The 20,219-nt window shown below is 55.0% G+C and overlaps 1 protein-coding gene across 5 annotated transcripts in view; it reads right to left on the reverse strand.

Moving 5' to 3' along the window:
• The window catches only part of SNX29 (sorting nexin 29), a 493,450-nt gene that overhangs the window by 373,497 nt on the left and 99,734 nt on the right, over nt 1–20,219 (reverse strand). For all 5 annotated transcript variants that reach the window (XR_006708071.1, XR_006708072.1, XM_045460338.1 and 2 more), the window contains exon 12: nt 840–903. Coding sequence is in view for 3 of the 5 variants with exons in the window: in XM_045460338.1 (XP_045316294.1) it covers nt 840–903 (64 nt within the window). In the remaining 2 variants the exon portion in view is untranslated. The remainder of the gene's footprint in view (nt 1–839; nt 904–20,219) is intronic.

Below are 20,219 nucleotides of genomic sequence, written 5' to 3' on the forward strand. Positions count from 1 at the left end.
CCACGGACACCGAATTCCTACTCTGAGGGAAAGAGTGAGAAAGCCCCAGGAACCCGCACGTGCAGGCTCACGTGGGCACCTGCCCGAATCCCCCAGGACGCAGCACTGTCGGGCTCATAGAAGCCTCACCGACAACTGCGGGCAAATCCTTCCACCCACCGCCCTGTAGCCAAGACAAGGTCCTGGCGGTTGAGAAGTTCACGTTCAAGGCAGTCAGATGGCAACGACGTGGCCATCTACCATTGGTTTCAAAGGGAAACCACACACGAACAGAGCCCTGCACCTTTCTCCATCTGCAGGCGGCCCTACTCTGATCAAGCAGCCAGATTCCAGCCTGCCCTGGGTACCCCCGATTCAAGAAAACTAAGTGTCTGAATGCTTGGAACACGGGAAGATAGGCTCTCAGTTCGACGATCACTCCAAAGACTGCTCTGGGGGGTGGGGGGGCAGGAGGAAGACTGGAGGTATCTTTTCGAGGAGGGGAGAACGTTCTCAAGCGGACCTTGGCAATGGCTGTGTACGTCCGCAAACACCGAAAACCACTCAACTGTACCCTTTAAGTGGGTTGATGATGTAATGTGTGAATTGTATCCCAGAGGCTCTTTTACAAGAGAAAGTTTTTAAAAGACTGCTTTACCAAATTCTTAGTTTGTTCCAAGGTAGAGCCCGGATTGTAAGGTTTTCATCCCCTGCCAACAGTAAAGTGGCTCGTCTCACACTAAAAGGAACCACCGATCACAACTCTGTCACCCAAGCACGCTTCCCTCCATCTGGGACCCCCCACATTCCCCAGGTGGGACGTCGGAGAGACAACCCTCCAGGCCTGACGGTCAGGCTACCTGTTCTCTTCCTCCAGCTCGTCTTTCCGGGTCATCATGGCCACGATGGCTTGGCGCAGTTCGTCTGAGGGAAGAAAGCATGGTTGAGATTAACCAGCAGACCCCGCGTGTTACAGCCATCCCCTCACAGACATGCATCGAGTGCTATGGAGGGCAAGCTGTCTAGACGAGCTCCCCTCTTCCCTTTCAAGATTAATTCCTGTACAGTCTGCAAGACCCAACGGGCCCAAGCTGATCACTTCTCAGCCCCACGAAAACGGGAGGGCGGGGCCGCACGAGGAGCGTGGAGGGCTCCCCTCGGTCGGCTGCTACGGGACGAGATGGCCTTGCAGCTCCTAAAAGCTGTTCCGAGTCCCTGTTACCGGACAACATCTGCTCTGAACAAGGATCCCCTCCACCCCCAGTTACAACTGTTTATCAACAGAGGAGAAAGAGCCGATTGAGAGACATAGGGCTCCACGCAGACCTACAAATACTTACCCGAGTTTACAAAGAGATCTGGTCTAGTCCTACACGGCTCTCTCTAGTTCGTACACAGGCGACAGAGTAAAGGGGTTGCCTGTCCAGTGCACAGTCCGTAATTATTTATGGGGGCTACTCTTCTGGACACCTTCAACTTAAGAAAGCATGGCTAGAACACCATGCTTTACATTAGCCTCCAAGTTTCTGATCTGCAAACGTGACTGTTGTCTCAACCCATCCTCATGTCAAAGACGTCGTTCACCTATCCCTCAGATCTCAAGACCCAGACCTTCTGGATTTGTTTTGTTTTTCAACCCCTGACAAACCTTGTGAATGGTTTCCCCCCTTGGGACTGGCTGCTAGGAAGCTCCCAGCCAAAACTGCCCATCTGGGAAGTGCTCACATCCGCGTGGCAACCACAATGTGCCCTAACCCTCCCCCACCCATCTTCTCCAACCTGTATCTCCACCTCGGGCCAAAGTACTCACAACCTGTGGCATGTTGCAAAGGCTATCTTAAGACGCTACTTCAGGGGCGCCTGGGTGGCGCAGTCGGTTAAGCGTCCGACTTCAGCCAGGTCACGATCTCGCGGTCCGTGAGTTCGAGCCCCGCGTCGGGCTCTGGGCTGATGGCTCAGAGCCTGGAGCCTGTTTCCGATTCTGTGTCTCCCTCTCTCTCTGCCCCTCCCCCGTTCATGCTCTGTCTCTCTCTGTCCCAAAAATAAATAAACGTTGAAAAAAAGAAAAAATTTTTAAAGACGCTACTTCAAATCCTCTTTTGGAAAGAGATAGGAGTTTTGGTTTCTTCCTTTTAGTTAAAATTGAAATCCTTTGACTTGTCAAGCTCTAGTTCAGGGCCCTTGGCACTATCTCATTTAATTCTTTATGCACATCTAAGAAATGCACGTCACCATCCCAGCTCCCGGGGTATGAAGAAACTGCAGGAGTGGAAAGGGGGGCGGGCAGACCAACAGGTGGGTCCTCTGGGTCCCCTCATACTCAGAATGCCCAGGGAGAAAGACGCCCACCAAAGACCCCAAAGCAAGAAATGGGGCCACAGGACTAATGCTGTCCTCAGGCTGCAGGAGGGAAAAGGATATTCCACAGTCCAGGGCTCAGGCAAGAAAAGGAAGGAAAGGTATTAGAGAGGCTCCTCCTCAGCCTCTAGAGGCTGCTCCATTTGGATGAGGTGGCAACAAAGAAAGAGACCGTCCTGTCTCTAAAAGCAGAGCAGTCCCCTGGGCACCACAGGGACACAAGTAGGCGGTCATCACCCTGACTCCCCCATCAAGCTTCTGACAGTACGAAACCTGTGCATTGTACTGGGACAAAGTGGACCCTGTGAGGTGCCAGTGAGGAGGGAGGTCTGAGGTGTCCCTGTCCTGGGTCACTGAGGGGTCAGTGCGGAAGACCCCAAACAGTCACTGGGTCGACACGTAGGCACTGAGCCCGTACGAGGTACAAGCACTCTTCTTGGTGAAGGGCAAGTGACCAGAACAGACCCACGTCTCTGCCTGTGGGAGGCCTCCTCTCTAGCAGGGGAGACAATCCAGCCAACAGGCACACGGCACCGAGGGTGGTCAGGGATGCCAAGAGGAAAGGAAAGCAAGGCCAAGGGCAAACGAGGGGACAGCAGTGTCACTGCACACGAAGTGTTCCGGAAAGGCCCCTCCGAGCAGAGCCGGCCGCGCTGCTACGTGGAGGAAAAACATGCCACATGGCAGAGAGCACACGCAAAGGCCCGGAGACCGGTGTGAGCTTGGTCACTGGGCCAGGGGGCCGGGGGCACTCCTCCAGGGGACGGGGGTGGGGAGACAGAAGCAGCAGCACACCAGGAGGGCCGAATCCAGCAGACAGAGACCCTGCCAGAGTCCGGGGGCATGGAGGGAAGATGCAGTACGCCGCCCTGAGTCCTAGAAACTTCCCTTCTGGAGGACTGGATGAGAATGCCAGCACCCCCAGCAAAGCATTTCAGGCCCACGACCTCACCAGGGCCACAGAGCAACTGCATGGGTCCCTATCTTCCAGTCCTCTTACAGGCACGCCAACGAGACGAAGGAGATTCAACGCCAAGAGCAGCGAATTCAAATCCAGATCCGTCCAATTCCAAACTCTGTGTTTGACCCCAGAGAACAGTTAACTGTTACAAGTCACGTGCATAGATGTAAGAACTTGGATTTTATCGACACCTCACAGGGACATTAATCCATCTTACAGTGGAAGTGCACACTTGGCAGGTTACGTCACACAAGCACACACGTGTGAACGTCAGAGCCCTGCCCTGGGAGACGGGAACCAGCACGCAAAGCAGATAAAGCCGAGGAGAGTGTACCTGCCTCAGCTGTGCCTGCCTGGAGTTACAACAGCCCAGAGCTCACATATTCGTTCATTCATTCATCGGTCAGCACCTACTGGGCACCCAGTAGGCACAAGATACCTTCCGAAGAAGAGAGCCAGGCTCCCAACTGAACTAAGGAAGAAATGTCTTTAAAGGAGAATCTCTTAATGGAGAACAACACACATTCGCATATGCCCATCATGAAATGGTCTACAGGACTTTGTCTTCTGAACTTGACCAAGTGTCTACACTCCTGGCTCTCAGCCTCCTACCAGTGTCTCAGTGTCTCTGAGCCTTTCCCTTGTGTACAAGCAGCAAAAACAGCACCCACCTTCCCCAATTCCCTGGGGTGCTGGGATGTTCAGAGGAGCAAGGAGATGGGCAGGCCCTCGGTCGAGGCACCGACTCTTACACACTGCAGCAGGTGCATTCAGAACTCAGAAATCATCATGTTAAAAAAAAAATTATCTGGGAGTGCCTGGGAGTCTCAGTCGGTTAAGCGTCTGACTTCAGCTCAGGTCATGATCTCACAGTCCGTGAGTTCAAGCCCTGCGTCGGGCTCTATGCTGACAGCTCAGAGCCTGGAGCCTCCTGCAGATTCTGTGTCTCCCCCTCTCTCTGCCCCTCCCCTGCTCGCACCCTGTCTCTGTCTCAAAAATAAAAAAAAAATTTTTAATGCCTCCCCCACTCACGCTCTCTCAAAAAAATAAACAAACATTTAAAAAAAAAAAAAAAAGAAAAGGCTCAGCAAATAGAAAACATACGACGCATTATCTATCCCTATAATTAGTGCCTTTTCCTTCAACAGGAGAGGACAGAAAGACAAGGACAAGGTAGCGGAGACTGCCCAAGTAGGAGGTGGTGCAATTGAGCACATTTTCAGGAGTTAGGAGATTTCACTGAGTTCCTGTATACCTCGACCTTGGGAAATAAAAGATTTTTTTTTAAGTGGTCTATGCCCTAAAGCAGCAGACTAGATAATAGAATTTTCTAAAGTGTCAAACAAGATCACCGTGGGCCACGTGGGAAATCAAACCCAGAGAGGGAGGGGTCACTTAGAGGAGGCTGAGTGTCCGGGTTCTGGGGACATACGACGTGCAGGATCCCAGATACCGCCACTCAGACTCTACCCCTAAGAACTGCGTATTCGGTGGGGGAAAGACAACTCGGAACGAGAAGCAATCCTGACGAAGTCCCAGCAAACACATGTGCTCTTCTGGCAAGAGGAACCACAGTAGCTGGAATGAGAGCTCGACCACAGGCTCACCTCAGAGGGGCCCCGGTCCAACGAGGCCGGAGCCACCATGACAAACACCGGGATGACCAAGGCTGAGCTCCCCATCCCATCCCGCTGACATCACCTGCCCCACACACGGTGCATGCCGGCCTCCTGGACCACGCCCCTGCGTCTGCATCAACATCAGGATGATGGAGAACACAAACACAAGTCAAACAGTACTCAGATTCCGGGAATCACAAGAGAAAAGGGTGTCATCAGACAGTCCCTCCCACCTTCCACACCCCCCCCCCCTTGGCCATTCAGAGTCAGGGTTAAAAACAAAATGTCCCAAGAGAGCAGCATTCCCTGACAAACACTCTCAACAGGCTTTACTTTATACACGTTCACCTTGCTGATTTTTCTCAGGCAGTAAAGCCAGCAGGTAACGTTGGGGTTGGTTTGCACAGATCACAGAAATACAGTATTTCTCTGAGCAGCAGTGACACAGGCCGGCAGGGCCTCCTCCCAAACTGGTAATTTTTCTCCTCTCCCCAGCACCACGCATCCCATTATTGGTTTCAGGTCTAGCATCGTGGCCTTCCTCCTCTTCGTTACCTGCCACAACAACACGTTTCAAGGGCCGACGGAGACGCCTCTCTACACCGCGGCCTCTGCACAGCCCGGCGGAGCCAGGGTCCCCCTCGCCTAGGGCTGAAAGGGGGAGGACCATCCACCTCAAAATCGCTTCCTTGCTCGGCTGCAAAGGACTGAATGGCAAATCCAACCCAGCACACAGGAGAATGTTCATTTTAACTGCAAGAAACTGATCTGGGCAAACGAGCGGCATTTCTAACCACTGTGGAAAGGACGGATTCATCTGTAAATGTTACTGGGGCAGAGAACCATTCTGTGAGCAAGAAACAGGACTTCATCCCTGCCTCTGTTCTGTATCCAAATAAATGTCAGAACGCGTCATTTCAACGTGAGTGCGGCAACCCAACAGTGTCACTATGCGAACACACGTTTACGCCACAGCAGCAGAGACCTTGACATGAAAGCAAACAAGCCCATTAAGCAAATTATGTTTTGTCTTGCTCGTGTTTTTTTGCTTTGTTTTGTTTTTAACTTCTGCCCATGGAGGGCCAATCTAACACAACACCGATCCACTATGGAAACTGGACACTCTTCAAGGCAGTCCTGGGCAGAGTAGAAAAACCAGGTCTTCCCGTCAAATCCCAGATCCCTCAAGTCTGTTCAGGGACCCTGGGCACCCTCTGGCGGTCAGGCCCCTCAGCTGGAAGAACGGTGCTCACACCGCCAGCCCCACGGGACAGGGCGGGGGTCGGCAGACGTTCTCCTGGAACTCAGCCACCCTCCTCTGTCTGGGTCTACGCCTGCTTCTGTGCCGCAAGGGCAGAGCTGAGCTGTCGTGACAGACACAGAGGGTCCTGCACGGCCTCACCTGGTTGCCATCTGGCCCCTTTCAGAAAAGGTCTGCCTGTCGTCGGAGGACGTCCAGGAACTCCCCCTCGCCTGTCCCATGGCCAGCCTCCTTCCATTCCGGGCTGGAGGCAGCGGTCTGCGGTGAGGAACGGGCCTGCCGGACGCTCAGGCCGGCCAGGGGAGCTCACTGGCTGGGCCCCAGTAAGACGGTCGACCAGACTGAAACGGACGCGAGGCGGCAGGGGAGCGGCTCCTGCTTCAGATACTGCGGACCGCTCCCCACCCCTTCAGAGGTCTCCTCAGCTTTGCCGCTGGTCCCTCCGACTGTCCTCGTTCAGCCTCCTGCCCTAGATGTCCTCTGTGTACCTTCATCGGCTCCCAGGACAGGCTGCATCTACACCCAGGGCTCAAACACCACCTGAACCCCATGGACACCCAAAGCTCCGGCACACGTGCCCCACAGCCCCTTGGAAGGTTCGCACCTTGACCAACTCCTCCACTCTTCCCTGCTTTGTCGGCCGCAGGGCGGACCCACTCCCCTTCTGTCATGCCTCTGCGTCTCTGCGTCTTGGCACAGGCAGTCCTGAAGGACTCAGAGCCTGCTCCAGGCTTGGGCCAGAGAGCACCTCTTCCATGAGGCCCTCCCCCACCAGCAGGGGGAACAACAAGTCTTACCCATACCCTCCTCAGGAGTCCGCCCCCACAGTCCTCCAACTACAGCCAGGGAAATCTGGGATGGCTGGTTACCCCAAACCGAGCCAATCACAGGGAGTCCTCCAGAAGTTTGGGATGGGCCAGTATTGGACTCGACCAGATGCATCTGGCCAAGAGAAAACCGTTCTAATTTGCTCCACCAAGATCCACATGCCGGAAGCTGAGCAGAGGGCCACTGGCCAGGCCAGGGACAAAGGAGCTAACAGACACAGGGGCAGAAGGCCCCCCAAGAGAGAAACCAGTATAACCCCTCCAGGCAAACCCAGCACTGAAATAATATGGAGATTCACAAAGGGAGTGGTGTCTCAAGTGTCTAACGTGAGCCACAGAGTGCTACTTAACACCGGGGCAAGGCCACAGGGAAACCCAAAGTCTACGAAGAATCCCTACCGACCTGGGAAAGGCAGCAGTGGCTGACCTGGTCTCTTACTGCAAAGATGTACGAGCCAGCACAGCTCTCTGAGGGTCACTTTCAGAGACACAGAGCCACAAGAATGACACGGGGAGAGAAGAAGGGCCACCCCAACTCCTGCCAGGCTCCCGGAAGCCCCTACTGTTCTGCCCTCGTGTCCGAAACCTCAGCTGTTCTAAGTCCTCACAGCCAATGAAGCCAACTGAGACCCGGCTCTCCCTAAGCCCCGCCGGCCCTCGTCTACACCTCCACGGAAGCAGCAAAGCCCAGAACGGGGGAGTGGAGGAGCAGAAGAGGAAGCCCCCCACCTGCCCCAGCCCCTGGCCACAGTATACACAAGACCTCAGGAATGAGTGAAGGGCCGGATGGATTAAGGAGTGAGCGACACCCACTGCCGAAGCCCGCTCTTCTCCAGGCACAGAGCATACGATGGGCCAGGCAGAAATGTCAACTGCGCGTAATCAGAAGTTCACAGCCTCCCCAGAAAACACGAACCAGCAGATTCACAGCTATAATTTCCTGTCCCCATGACATAAGTTCAGGCTCAAACACACCTTTTTCCTATGCATCTTGGGAATGGATACCCACAGAAGGGAGGGAACGAGTTCTTTTATCATTACCAGGACCTAAAACTGGACCATTCCCCTCCTCCTTGGCACATGAATCCACCCACATGAATCCCTGATTTCAAACAGATCAGCAGAGCAGGGACCAACGTAAACGCGGATGTACACCGTGGATAACCCCATTCACACGGTGATTACGGGGGTCGGGTTAGTATAGAAAGTACTGAGACAGCGATGTGGCAGGAAGGGGACAGCCCTCCCCTGTTCAGACATTGAAGGCCCTTCAATGAAGGGGGGATATTATCTTGACAGTAATTTTGAAAAGGGAGTTAAAGGTCATTTGAAGAGGGAGTCCAGGAATAGGCGAACTAGATGTGGTCTATCAGGGTGTGCACGTGGGCGTGCACACTCACATATGCATAGATCTGTGTAATAGTTCTTTGCCTTTATAAAAAGCACCTCTTCCCAAAGACCTCAGAGAGCCTTTACAAATGCTCCCCTGGGGCCCACACTCCATTCTATTTAAAGAGACCGCTCATGAGGGCACATGCACGGAAATAAATAATACGCTTCCATCACTATACACTTAACCTACACCGTCTTTTTCAGACTTTACTGCTTTTGCTAACTTTGCCTGTCTACCTGCTCCTGCCCATCTCCAGGACAAAGGACCGACTGTATCGAGCTCCACTGTAATTTCTGAGATCCATGCAGGCCCTTGCTGCTTTCTCTCCCGTTCCAAGCCTCCCCCTTCCCCTGCCCACCCAGGGTTTCTACTGTGCGATTTGGTAAGTTGGGGATGAAACGGCCCCAGACCGGCTGCCCGAGCTCCGAGGGCCAGGAGCTACCCTGCAGAGAGTTTCCTACGAGCCCAGCCAGGGGAACGCACTTTCTATCCACAATCTCCTTTAATTCTTGCTACCTCCAGAAGAGCAAGGCCTACTGCACCAATTCCGTGCATGGGGAAACAAAGGCCCAAAAAAGCCAAGGCACCTGCCGCAGGCCACAAAGCCAGGGGCCGGCCTCCCTGGGAAGCCTGTCCCCGACCTGCAGTGGCAGCACCAGGCCAAGCCACCCCTGGGATGGGGCCCCCAGCCTGTGGCCTGCGCTCCCCCAGCCTCTGCCGGCGAGGGAAACGTGAGGAATCGATTCAAATCTCCACCCGCCCCACCCTTCACTCTACTGTTTCTACAAAATCTAGTAGAACAAAGGAAAAGATTTGAGAAACCCAAGGGAACAAAATGAAAAAGTCACAAGGGAAAGAAAAATACCTTGCAACAATCTGATCAAGTTCTAGACCTTTATCATCCTCTCCGTAGGTGTAATCTGGGGGTTCTCTCTCATCACACTCTCACACACACAGTGTATTCACAGCAACTGTAACACAAACTTTAAAGCAAGTGTCCAAAAAGCAAAGGCAGACCGGGCCCCACAAGTAACCGTAGTGGACACAACAGGGTCCTCAAAGGAACATGGGGAAGCTGGAGGAGGGGAGAGCACGCCCCCCACCCCCAACAAGGCAGCGGCCCCTGCCTCCAGTCCACTGTCCCACACAGGGCACATCCCAGGCTGCCACCGATTCGGATTTGTCAAGCGAAGCCAGCAACCACATTTTTTAAGTAAATCAGATTTTAAATGGGGTTGACAAGGCCTCAACGAACAGGCCCAATGCATCATGGCCACGGGCCACCACTTTGAGAGCCGTGCCCTGAAGCTGGAACTCCTGACTGCCACCAGCCTGGAGACGCACGATAAGCGGGGCACACAGGTGGAGCCATTGAGACACAAACAAAATGGCTTCCTAGAGAACCTCCCGAGTGTGGAGTTGGAAGGGGCCGGCAGGACTCAGCACCCCAGGAAAACTCCCCAGGAACCTCAAAGCGATGGACTTGGGGAGCAGCAAGGCTCCAAGCGCCCCGCCCTCTCAGAGACACCTGGAAAAGCGGAATACACACACACACACACACACACACACACACACAGAACCATCAGCTCAGAAGGAACGAGAGGGACTCGGGGGTGGGGGCCGGGGGAGGGCTCTTTCCACACATTTTTTTTCCTATCAACAAGTATAGTCTCTACATTTGTTTTCTCAAGTTAAAAAGAAAAAGAGAGGTATCGGGATACCATCAACCTTTAAAGAGGCATCTGCCTTAAGAACTAAACGCAGTTTTAAAGGTTGCTTCAAGCAGAAAAAAATAGAATGTAGGGACTTACCTGGTGAGATAGTAGATGGGGGTGGGGGGTGGGCATAAGGTTGTGGTTTTGTTTTTTTTAATAATGCACTGAGGTGAAACTTTTTAATGTTTATTTATTTTTGAGGGGAGGGGCAGAGAGAGAGGGAGACAGGGGATCCGAAGTGGGCTCTGTGTGGACAGCAGAGAGCTCGATGCAAGCCTGGAACTCACCAACCATGAGATCACGACCTGAGCCAAAGTCAGATACTCAACCGACTGAGCCACCCAGGCATCCCGAAATCAACTTTAAAGTGACGAATTCAGCGATGCCTAGCACACCGCACATCGTACAGCCACCACCCTGACCTAGCTGTCAAACACTTCTCCCCGGCCCCTTCCTGTGACACACTTTCTCCCGCAGGTCCCCCCACCCAGCAACCAGCCGTCCGCTTTCTGGCCCTGTGGAATTTCCTTCCCCAGACGGTCCACAAATCCCAGCCTCCAACACGTACCCTTTTGAGAAGGGTTTGTGCCACTCGGTTGCCGCGGCTCTCGCCCTGGTGCCAGGACCGCGTCCTTTGTAGGGCTGGACACCAGCGGGCCGCTGGGATAAACCACATCGGTTCGTCCGTCCACCCTTCGACGGACGTGCGGGCTGTTTCTACCGCTGGGGGATCGTCAACGGTGCTGCCACCAACATTTGTGTATGTGAACTTGATGGAGTCTCTACGTTCAACTCTTCGGGGGTAGACACCTAGAGTGGAATTGTGGGGTCACAGGGGAATTTTGTCGCACTTTCGACAAACCGCCAAACCGTTTTCCGCACTGAGGCAGGAACTGTTTAGAACCGCCGCCCCTCACAGAAGAACTCAGATGCGTGTGGCAGCCACCCGGGCCCTCACCACCCAGGCTGGTCAATTCCTACCATTCTTATTTTCGTCCTCGTTCACTGCCAACTACTTTTCCAACAAGAAATCACTTCGGACACAGTTCAGAAATGGATTCTGGAGAAGACGACAGGCAGTGGAGACGGAAGGGGCAGGAGGCCGCTGCTCACCCAAGGGGATTCCGCAGGGGGGGCAGGCGCTTTACTTCACCATCCTACCTGGAGCCTGGGCTCTTCCCCTTCAGTGTTATGGGCTCAAGCGTCTCATAAAGAAAGGAAGGCCCGGTGAGAAACACCGAGTAGAAACCAGGCCAGTGGCTGGTTTTAAGGTGACAAGTAGGATACAGGTGTCAATCGGACGGCATCGGATAAACGTGAAGCTACGGGAAGCAGGGCCTACCTGCTCGTCAGTGCACGACAGCTGGGTCAGCAGGTGCCCAGAAGGAGGTGATGGTTCCACAGAGGAACTCGCCTGGCCCCACGGGTCACTTCGTCCTGCTGCTGGGACGGGGGGATTCCACCTGGTTACCCACCTGCCCTGCGCTGTGCAGGAGGCCCAACCAAAACTCATCTTCGAGCAGGTCCTGTCCCGCTGGGCCCCACCCCGGCCTGACCCCTGAAGGCACGAGGGTCTCTGAGCTCCGGGGTAAATGGAGAAACCACTTTCTCCCTCTGCAGCTGTGGAGAACACGATCTCCACCAGAGGAAAGGATTCTCACCATAAGGAACACAGCCCTGGCAGCACTGTGCCCTCCCCACTACTCCAGAGACACCACTGCCAGAATTCTCTGCTCCCACAACGTCACCAACATGCAGAAATCAGAAGGAGACCCGCTCTGGAAAACGGTCTCCTGGGACTGACCCAGATCCGGTCAGCATCCACAACGTTCATGTACTACCTTAATCAAGAGACAAAAGGACACCACCACCCCGTTCTGTTTGGTGTGGCTTTTCTACGGGTCCCAGAGTTGTGCTCTGGTGCTACATCATGGGTGTGGACAGAGAATAAAGTCTCTGCTGACAGAGGTGGCTTCCCTGGCTTCAACCCCTGGGGAAAAGCAAAGCCTCCCTCTCCAGATCTCACTCTCCAGGGGCTGGACCTGGCAGGGCTTAAACAGAGTGAGGGAGCACCCGGGTGCTGAGGGAAGGTGGGGTCAGCACCACCCTGGGACAGAGCAGGGGACAGCAGATGTTGGAGGGTAACGGCTCTCCAGCCTGGCTGGGCTGCACGCTGGGAACACCTCAGAAGCTATTAAAAACATGGGGCGCCTGGGTGGCTCCGTCGGTTAAGGGTCTGACCCTTGGTCCCGGCTCAGGTCATGATCTCACAGTTTCGTGAGTTTGAGCCCCAAGTCAGGCTCTGTGCTGGCAGTGCGGTGCCTGCTTCAGATTCTCTCTCTTCCTCGTTCTCTGCCCCTCCCCGCTCATGCTGTCTCTCTCTCTCTCTCTCTCTCTGAAAAGTAAACTTTAAGAACACATTATTAAAAAAGCATGCATACACACCCACACCACCCAGGCTCAGACGACGTCACAGAGCACGTAAGCCAGAATCTCCAGGGGTGGGACAAGGGCATCAGTGTCCGTGTAAAGCTCAGCTGACGTCAACACACAGCAAAGGGTGGCCAGGAGACCCCAGGTTGCAGACGACTCACCACAGCAACAGAGGGCCACATGACAGTATTCAAGAGCCCCCACTGGGGGCCAGCCACTGTCCACAGAACTTCGCAGACGTTACCTCAGACGAGCCCCCCAGTAATCCCCAAAACTACAAGCTGCCGCTGTTCTTATTTTTCAGATGAACCAACAAACGCTCAGGGAGGTTAAATGACCTGCTCAGGGTCACACAGCTAGGACACTGGGGAAGCCTGCCAGGCCAAGGGCCTGTGTTCCCCATCACCAGGTTGCATAGCCAGCTGGGGGCGGGGGGCTCTGTCCTTTGTCCTGAAGGAGACCCCTTCAGGCAAAGGTGAAGGATACATGTACCCCGACGCTCAGACAAGCCCTAGTAGCCGCTCCAGCCGCTCTCAGGTGTTCATGAAGAGCAGGCCGCCCGTGGCAGGGCTATAACTTAAAGGGGACACAGCGCCCCCAGAGGCGGCTTGGGGTTTCAGTGTGACTGGCTAGCGAGCCAGAAGGGCAGAGCCCACGGGGACGGACCAGGGCCCCGGGTTCTAGCACTTGTCCTGCACGCGATAATTTTGTCTCTACTGCTGACGTGGGAGCAAAGGTCAGGGCTCAGCTGTATTAAAGGAACCAAGAAGTTCCTTGTTTCATGGGGCTGATGGGGTCATCCCCCACTTTAGAGGTGGAAGAAACAAGAAGTCAAAGAGCTCTTCCAGTGACAGCAGCTAGCAGGATACATGCCCGTACGCACCAGACGTCGGATCGGATGCAGCGGAAACGGTCTCATTAAGTCCTCCCAACAGCCTTATGAAGCAGGTTCTAGAAGCAAACCCACTTTATCGGTAAGGAAACAGGCACTGATCACAACCCAGGCGACCTGACAATGAGACACACACACAACAGCAACTACCATGCGATACCTACAGTCTCCCCAACCCCACAGCCCCACGGTGGGATCTCACGGAGGCCAGGGCTCCGTACCGGCTATATTTACCACGCCCCACACACACCCCCAAATAGGTCAACATTCCCGATTTTCATTGGGGACAAAGCCTCAGCAGGGCCTAAGCAGCCTCCTGGGCCAGGGGTCAGGGCACACCTTCCCCAGCTCCTCCTCATTATTCCTCTACGAACAGAGCCCTCAGCAGGGAGCCCCGGAGACCACCTGATCCCAGGGTCCGGTGCCGCGGGAGACAGGAGAGGAGCGTTCCCTTACTTGACTGAAGCAGGTTCCCATCCCCTGCAAACAAATGGATCCGGCCCCACAAGCTGCACCTTGGAACCTACAAGGAGTGGGCACGGGAGCCAAAGGGTCCAGCGAGCCGAGAGACACGCAGGACGATTAAAGGCTGTCAGCAAAGATGGGAGATGTGACAAGTAACAAATTACTTGTTGGGCTGGATTCCCAGCCCTCGGCTGGCTCAGCCGCTAAACGGCAAGGTGCGTTAGGCATTTTACAGCCCCTTGGGGCCGGAGACATCCCATCTGGAGAGTGAGCTGGTTAGACACGCTGGTCTTCTAGAAGCCCCCTAGCTCTGCAACGCTGGGGCTCTCCGGGAACAGCAGAGGGGCCTGGCTAGTTTCTGCCTCCTGGAGGCAAACACAGACCGCCAGGCAGCCCCGTCATCCACTCTTACCTACCGGCTGTGTTCAGCGGGACCGCCAAAGGTGACCAGCGTAAACATGACCTCGACCTGTCGGAAGCACCCGGTCGGCCACGGCCCCGAGGGCTCCAACGCCAACATCGGCTGCAATTGGCCTCACGCTCAGTGGAGGGGTGGGGTTAACTGACGGCAGAGGGCAGATTAATTGCATGTGAAGTGCCCATAAATAATTAAGACATCAGCTGCACAGCTTCCTTTGGCCCTCAGGCTGTGCTAGCCTATGTATGGCCAGTTCTCAGAGAAATCCGCACACTTAATCTGCAATTAATTAGAAGCACACAGCTACTGAGGGGACACAGGCCAACCTCACACCAGGACCGCGTCTGCCGCCCTCTGCTGTCCTCCTCTACGCTCAGACACTTCGAGGTCTGGAACCCAGCACGCGAGCTCCACGTCGCCAGGGCGGACCCGGCTCCAGTCCCAGCTCTACCGCAGATTTCCTGAGGCTGCCATGGGCCTCTCACTTGCCTGGAATCTCAGTTTCCCCGACTCTGAAGTGGGAATGATGGCACCTACCCTCCCCCTCTCAAGTGAGAGGTGATCTGATGGGAAAGAGGACAGGAGGCGCTCTGTCAATGAACGACGGGATGCTAACGTCTGGCTAGGTAGTCACCCCCCAAGCCGCCTCCTCTCAGCCATGGACAGCGAGGAAGGGAAGCCTAACAACACTCCCAAGTTTTACAGTTACGGCAAGGGAGGCCCGAAAAGGTGGAGGGACCAGAGACACTCAGAACACAAGAGGCTAACACACAGTGGCCATCTTTGTTTTGGGGCTTTTTTGGTTTTTTTTTTTTTAATGTTTATTTATTTTTGACAGAGAGAGAGAGACAGAGACACAGAATCTAAAGCAGGCTCCAGGCTCCGAGCTGTCAGCACAGAGCCCGACGCAGGGTTCGAACCCACGAACCGCAAGATCATGACCCGAGCAGAAGTCGGATGCTCAACAGACTGAGCCACCGAGGAGCCCCACAGTGGCCATCTTTGGACCCTTATGACCCCACGTGTACCACACGGTCTCTGACTAGCAGGGTTTTCCGTGGCTGCACACCAGGCAGCCACGCTCTCAGGGCACCAAGGACTCAGCTGAAGGGCGGATCTCAAACATCAGGCAGAACACAGGCAGGAGATGGGAGTTACAGGTCAAGCTGCCCCCGGGGCAGGGAATGGAGACTCGTGAGCTAAGAGCAGGACAGGCAGAACCAGTCAGCTTGGAGGAAGAAAGCAACTGCACACGGAAAATCATTAGTGATTTGGACTCACTGTCCTTTCCCTTCTATTTCACCTGTAAAACCCGGCTCATATACCCTCTCCCGGAGGAAGCCTTCTGGACTCTCCAAGATGGAGCCAATTCCCCATCCTGGGGCAGCCCAAGGACCTCAGCCCTAACTCTAACAACCTCCCCTGCTGGAGGGGGAGATCTGTAGGAGCAGAAACGAGCCTATCCTCTCCCAACATCCAGCCTAGCACAGGGCCTGACGGTTTTCCTGGTAGCTGGAGGGGACCACGTGGCTCAGTTCTGGTCACCGGGATACAAAAGCGAGTCTAGTAAGTAGACGGACTGGTGAGAGGGCTTTTATTTTCCCAGGAAGAAACAGCAGGGGCTACCCTCTCTCCCTGGCTTCCAGCTCGAACAGGGGTCTGGCAGCTTGCACCCAGGGGGCAGCAAACACGAGGATGGAAAACTAACAACCTAAGAAGTTTGGGGCAACTTCGGTATCCTGGTTGTTTTAAGTATTGCTGCAATCAACATTGGGGTGCATAGCTCTTTTCCAATTAGTGTTTTTTATTTTCTCTGGATAAACACCCAGCAGTGGAATTACCAAAGCACGTGGGATTTCTATTTTTAATTTTTAGAAGATCCCCCATGCGGTTCTCCACAGTGGCTGCACCAATTTGCATGCGGAACTTAAGAAACACAAGACAGAAAGAGACTCTCAAATATAAAGAGCTGGGGGTGGCCAGAAGCAAAGTGGGTAAACAGATAAAAGGGATTAAGAGTACAATTATCTTGACGAGCACTGAGAAATGGAGGTGTTGAATCCTATCACATACCTGAAACTAATATTACACTCTGTTAATGACACTCCCATAAACATAACAAAGAGGGGTGTCTGAGTGGCTCAGTCGGTTAAGCACCCGACTTGGGCTCAGGTCTCGATCTCACGGTTCATGAGTTCAAGCCCCGCATCGGGCTCTGTGCTGTTAGTGGGGAGCCTGCCTGGGATCCTCTGTCTCCCTCTCTCTGCCCCTCCCCCACTCATGCTCACCCCCACTCGCTCTCTCTCTCAAAAATAAACATTTTTTAAATAAAATAAAGAAGATGGGGCAGAAGAAACTTGAGCCCTTAGGAGCACTGAGCGGCTGAACCATGCCAATGAGCACCCACCTCCCCACCGTCTGGTACAGGAAGAAAACAAGCTTACTTAAACCACCAATGAAGGGGGCTCTCGGGTGCCTGCAGCTGACAGCGCCCCTGCCTGACTTCCCAGCTCCACCCAGCACCCCCAGCAGGCCCACCTGGAACTCAGCAAGGACACGGGCCCTCTTGGCCTCTGAAGCTGTCTCAGCTCCACCCTGAGCCCAAATCCCGCTCAGAACCGAGACAGGGGTTCTCTCCGAGCCTTCGAGCTGCCATACTTTACAATGGGGACCGCCGCAGGCTGGCCTTGGGGACTAAGTGAGAGGAAATCCTTGGTAGAATGTGACCACCTCTCACACAAAGTAGGTTCTCAATAGTTAACCGACTCCCCTGGGAGGCAGCACAACACAGCCAAAACAAATAAACACTCCTGCTTGATGGTCAGAAGAGCTCAGATCAGTTACCAGCTGTTCTACCTTGGGCAGGTGATTTAACCTCTCTGAAACCAATTCTCGCCCGTAAAACAGCAAGAATCTTCCCCCTCCTGCAGCACTTATGGGGATTAAAGGAGACTATGGGAAGACACCAGGTGGCAGCAGGAGCTGGAAGGCCATTCCCCTCCCCTCTCCTACCCCTGCCTCCACCCGCTGCCCCAGCCGCCCCCCCCCCCCCCACCCGGGGCAGAATCGCTCCAGAACAAATCCTCCAAAGGAAGCAAGAGGAGACCAGCACCTGCCCTCAGTGCAGCCCAATCTGTTAGCTCCCTTTCCCCGGAGCAGAGAGGTGAAAGGGGAAGGCACTGCACACAGTAAACAGGCAGAGAACCCGTCCCGGCAAAAACAGCCCCCCAGATTCAACAGGGGATCATGTACCCAAGACAAAATGCAGCCCCAGAGAATGCTCTCCCTTCTTTCATGCTAAATGCCCGTTTCCAACACCTAAAAGGAAGGCCATCGTACCCTCAGATGGTGCAGAGGCCAGCAAGGAGACAGCGTGAGGAACACCACCACCATCATCTATTTCCTCCGGGAGGGGGGGAATGACCCCCTCCGTGGGAACCCGTGGTTTGGGCGTTCTCTGTGCGAGAGTTACACATGCTGAGCCCCGCCGATCACTCACGGAGACTCCTGCAGGGAGACGCCACACCACCAAAGCCACCCACGGGGGATTTGGGGGGCACACACCAGAGAAGCCAAAGAGCGCCCCAGGCTGCGAACCAAAACCAAGAGTCCGGCGTCCTCCCGGCTTGAGAACACGCAAGGAAGGGACCAGGTGCTGTGAACAGCCCGCAGGCACGAGGGCACGGGGCGGCACGCCCACTGACCCCAACAGCGCAGCACCCTGGTCAGGTGAGGCTGCCCTGACGCACCCACCTGGACCCTGGGGTCGGCCCAAGGTCGCAGGGCGAGCACCACACAGAACTGAGCTGCACCCTGAGCCCAAATCCAGGCTTCTGCCAAGCACTAGCCAACAGTTCCTAAAACCACGGAGGGGAGGGGAGCCGGGCAAAAGACACCACTATGTTCACGGCCTCGGGAGGGACACGCTGGCCTCCACCCCCTGGCCCTGCCCCTCCTCCAAGGACAAGCTCACAGCCACCTGCTCCAAAAAGGGCAGCTCCTTGAGGATCAGGCAGCTCCAAACTCTCACTGCTGTCCTCCCTGGGCGGCCACCACACCACCAGGCTGGTGAGCACTGGCCCCTCCCGGGAACATTCATTCATTCATTCGCCAGTCATTGCCAAGCCCCTGCTATGTGCCATCCATGGCGCCAGTCGAGGGGGGGCGGGGCAGGGTCCCCCTCAGAGCCTGCGGGGAGACAGATACTACACAGGCACAGAAGAAAATCACCACAGAGAGGCTGGGAAGGGAAAGATCAGGAAGGAGAGAATTCTGTGGGGGAGCAGGCAGGTGAGCCTGAGGGAAACAAGGCGATAACTGAAAGGTGATAGTGGGGGGCGGGGGGGAGGGGGGCATCCAGGCAGAAGGAAGGGCCGGATTCAAGGCCCCCAGGCAAGAATGAACTCTGCACATCCAAGGAGCTGCCTGAAGGTCAGTGTGGGGGGAGAGTGACAGGCACGGCCTACGGGAGAAAAAGGCAGGGTTGTGTAGCGGCAGGAATGTGGATGTGGCCCCAAGTGCAGAAAAAGGCTCCTGCCGGGTTCTGAGGGGGGCAGGGAGCCAGGGCAGGAGGGGCGGACGTGCCCATCTGCCAGAGAAGGGGCCGTCTCCTAAGGAGGATGAGAGTGTGGTGGTCTTTCTAGGAGTCCCTGGGCCCCTAGAGGAACCACCACCTCGTATTAATCGTCTGCCTCCGGGGCCGGCAGCCTGTCTTAATGGGGATGGAGCCACAGACCTTACAGAGGCGGCTGGCGGGACAGCTGACGGCAGCGCGTGGGACGGCAGCCTGTGAGGCCGCCAGTGGGCAGGTCCGGCCCAGTCCTCTCTTCTTTTGGAAGCCACGAACCAAGTGTCCCTGTGGCTTGTCATGGCATGTCCCTTGAAGAAGGCATCAGCACTGGCATCCCAGCCCCAAGAGCCAGGTGGCATTCTCCCCGAGCCTCACGCGGACCCCTTCCTCATTTCCATCAGTGCTTCTCAAGGGGTGTTAGGCAAGGTTAGGAAAAGTCGAGTTTTCCTGCCACCAAGAGGGCTTCTCGCATCCTACAGATGGTCCAAGAAGATCCTGGCCTTCCATGCCAAGCCCGCCTACCACCTCGGCTAGAATGTTGTGATTATCCTCTTGGGGAAAGCAAACGGCAATTGATATATCAATAGGACAATCTCTATGGTTTATCCCAACATTTCCCTTTTTCCTGTCTTTTTGTAGCAATTTCTAACACAGTTCTACACCTCATTCCAGGGCTGTCAATCAATTCTTGGCCTTAAAAAAATATCCACGCCAGAAGTCTCCATAGGTTCTCGGTAAGAAATGCTATCACTGCAAACAAGTTCTTTCATCTCTACGGACCGTGGATCGTTCACTTGTAAGATAGGTGACAAAAGAACACATGCCTGCAGCGTCAGGGTGCAGATGCGCAAGGGTGACGGTCAAGGTCAAGCAGAGGCCTGGCACCCGGTGAGCAGTCGGCACGTCGACACCCGCTGATTGATTCGGCTGCGCTCACTGGGCCAACCGCTCACCAGGTGCCAGACACAGTAAAGGTGCTGGAGACACGCAGGCAAGTGAGAGAAGAGAGGGATTGAGTGGGAACCCGTGCTGGACCTGAGGGGCCCTGCCACCTCTCTGGCAGAAACGTAAATGTGATGGGCATGTGGACCAGGGCAACGCATGAGAAACAACGGAGCAGCCACCTACAGGGGGATCCAGGTCCCAGACTGTGACGTGGGGAGGGGTGAAGCTCCATCTCGTTAAACCAGCCCTACCGCGGGTCTTTGCGACAGGAGCCGGAGTGACTTCCTGCCTCGTGTGCTACCATATGCGTTTCTCGACAGGGCCACCAACGCACTAGCAAGGTGGCTTTTCAGTGGCATCCCACAGCCCACGCAAGCTGGGGA

Source organism: Leopardus geoffroyi, chromosome E3 (genome assembly GCF_018350155.1).
Source record: "Leopardus geoffroyi isolate Oge1 chromosome E3, O.geoffroyi_Oge1_pat1.0, whole genome shotgun sequence".
NCBI classification, from domain to species: domain Eukaryota; kingdom Metazoa; phylum Chordata; class Mammalia; order Carnivora; family Felidae; genus Leopardus; species Leopardus geoffroyi.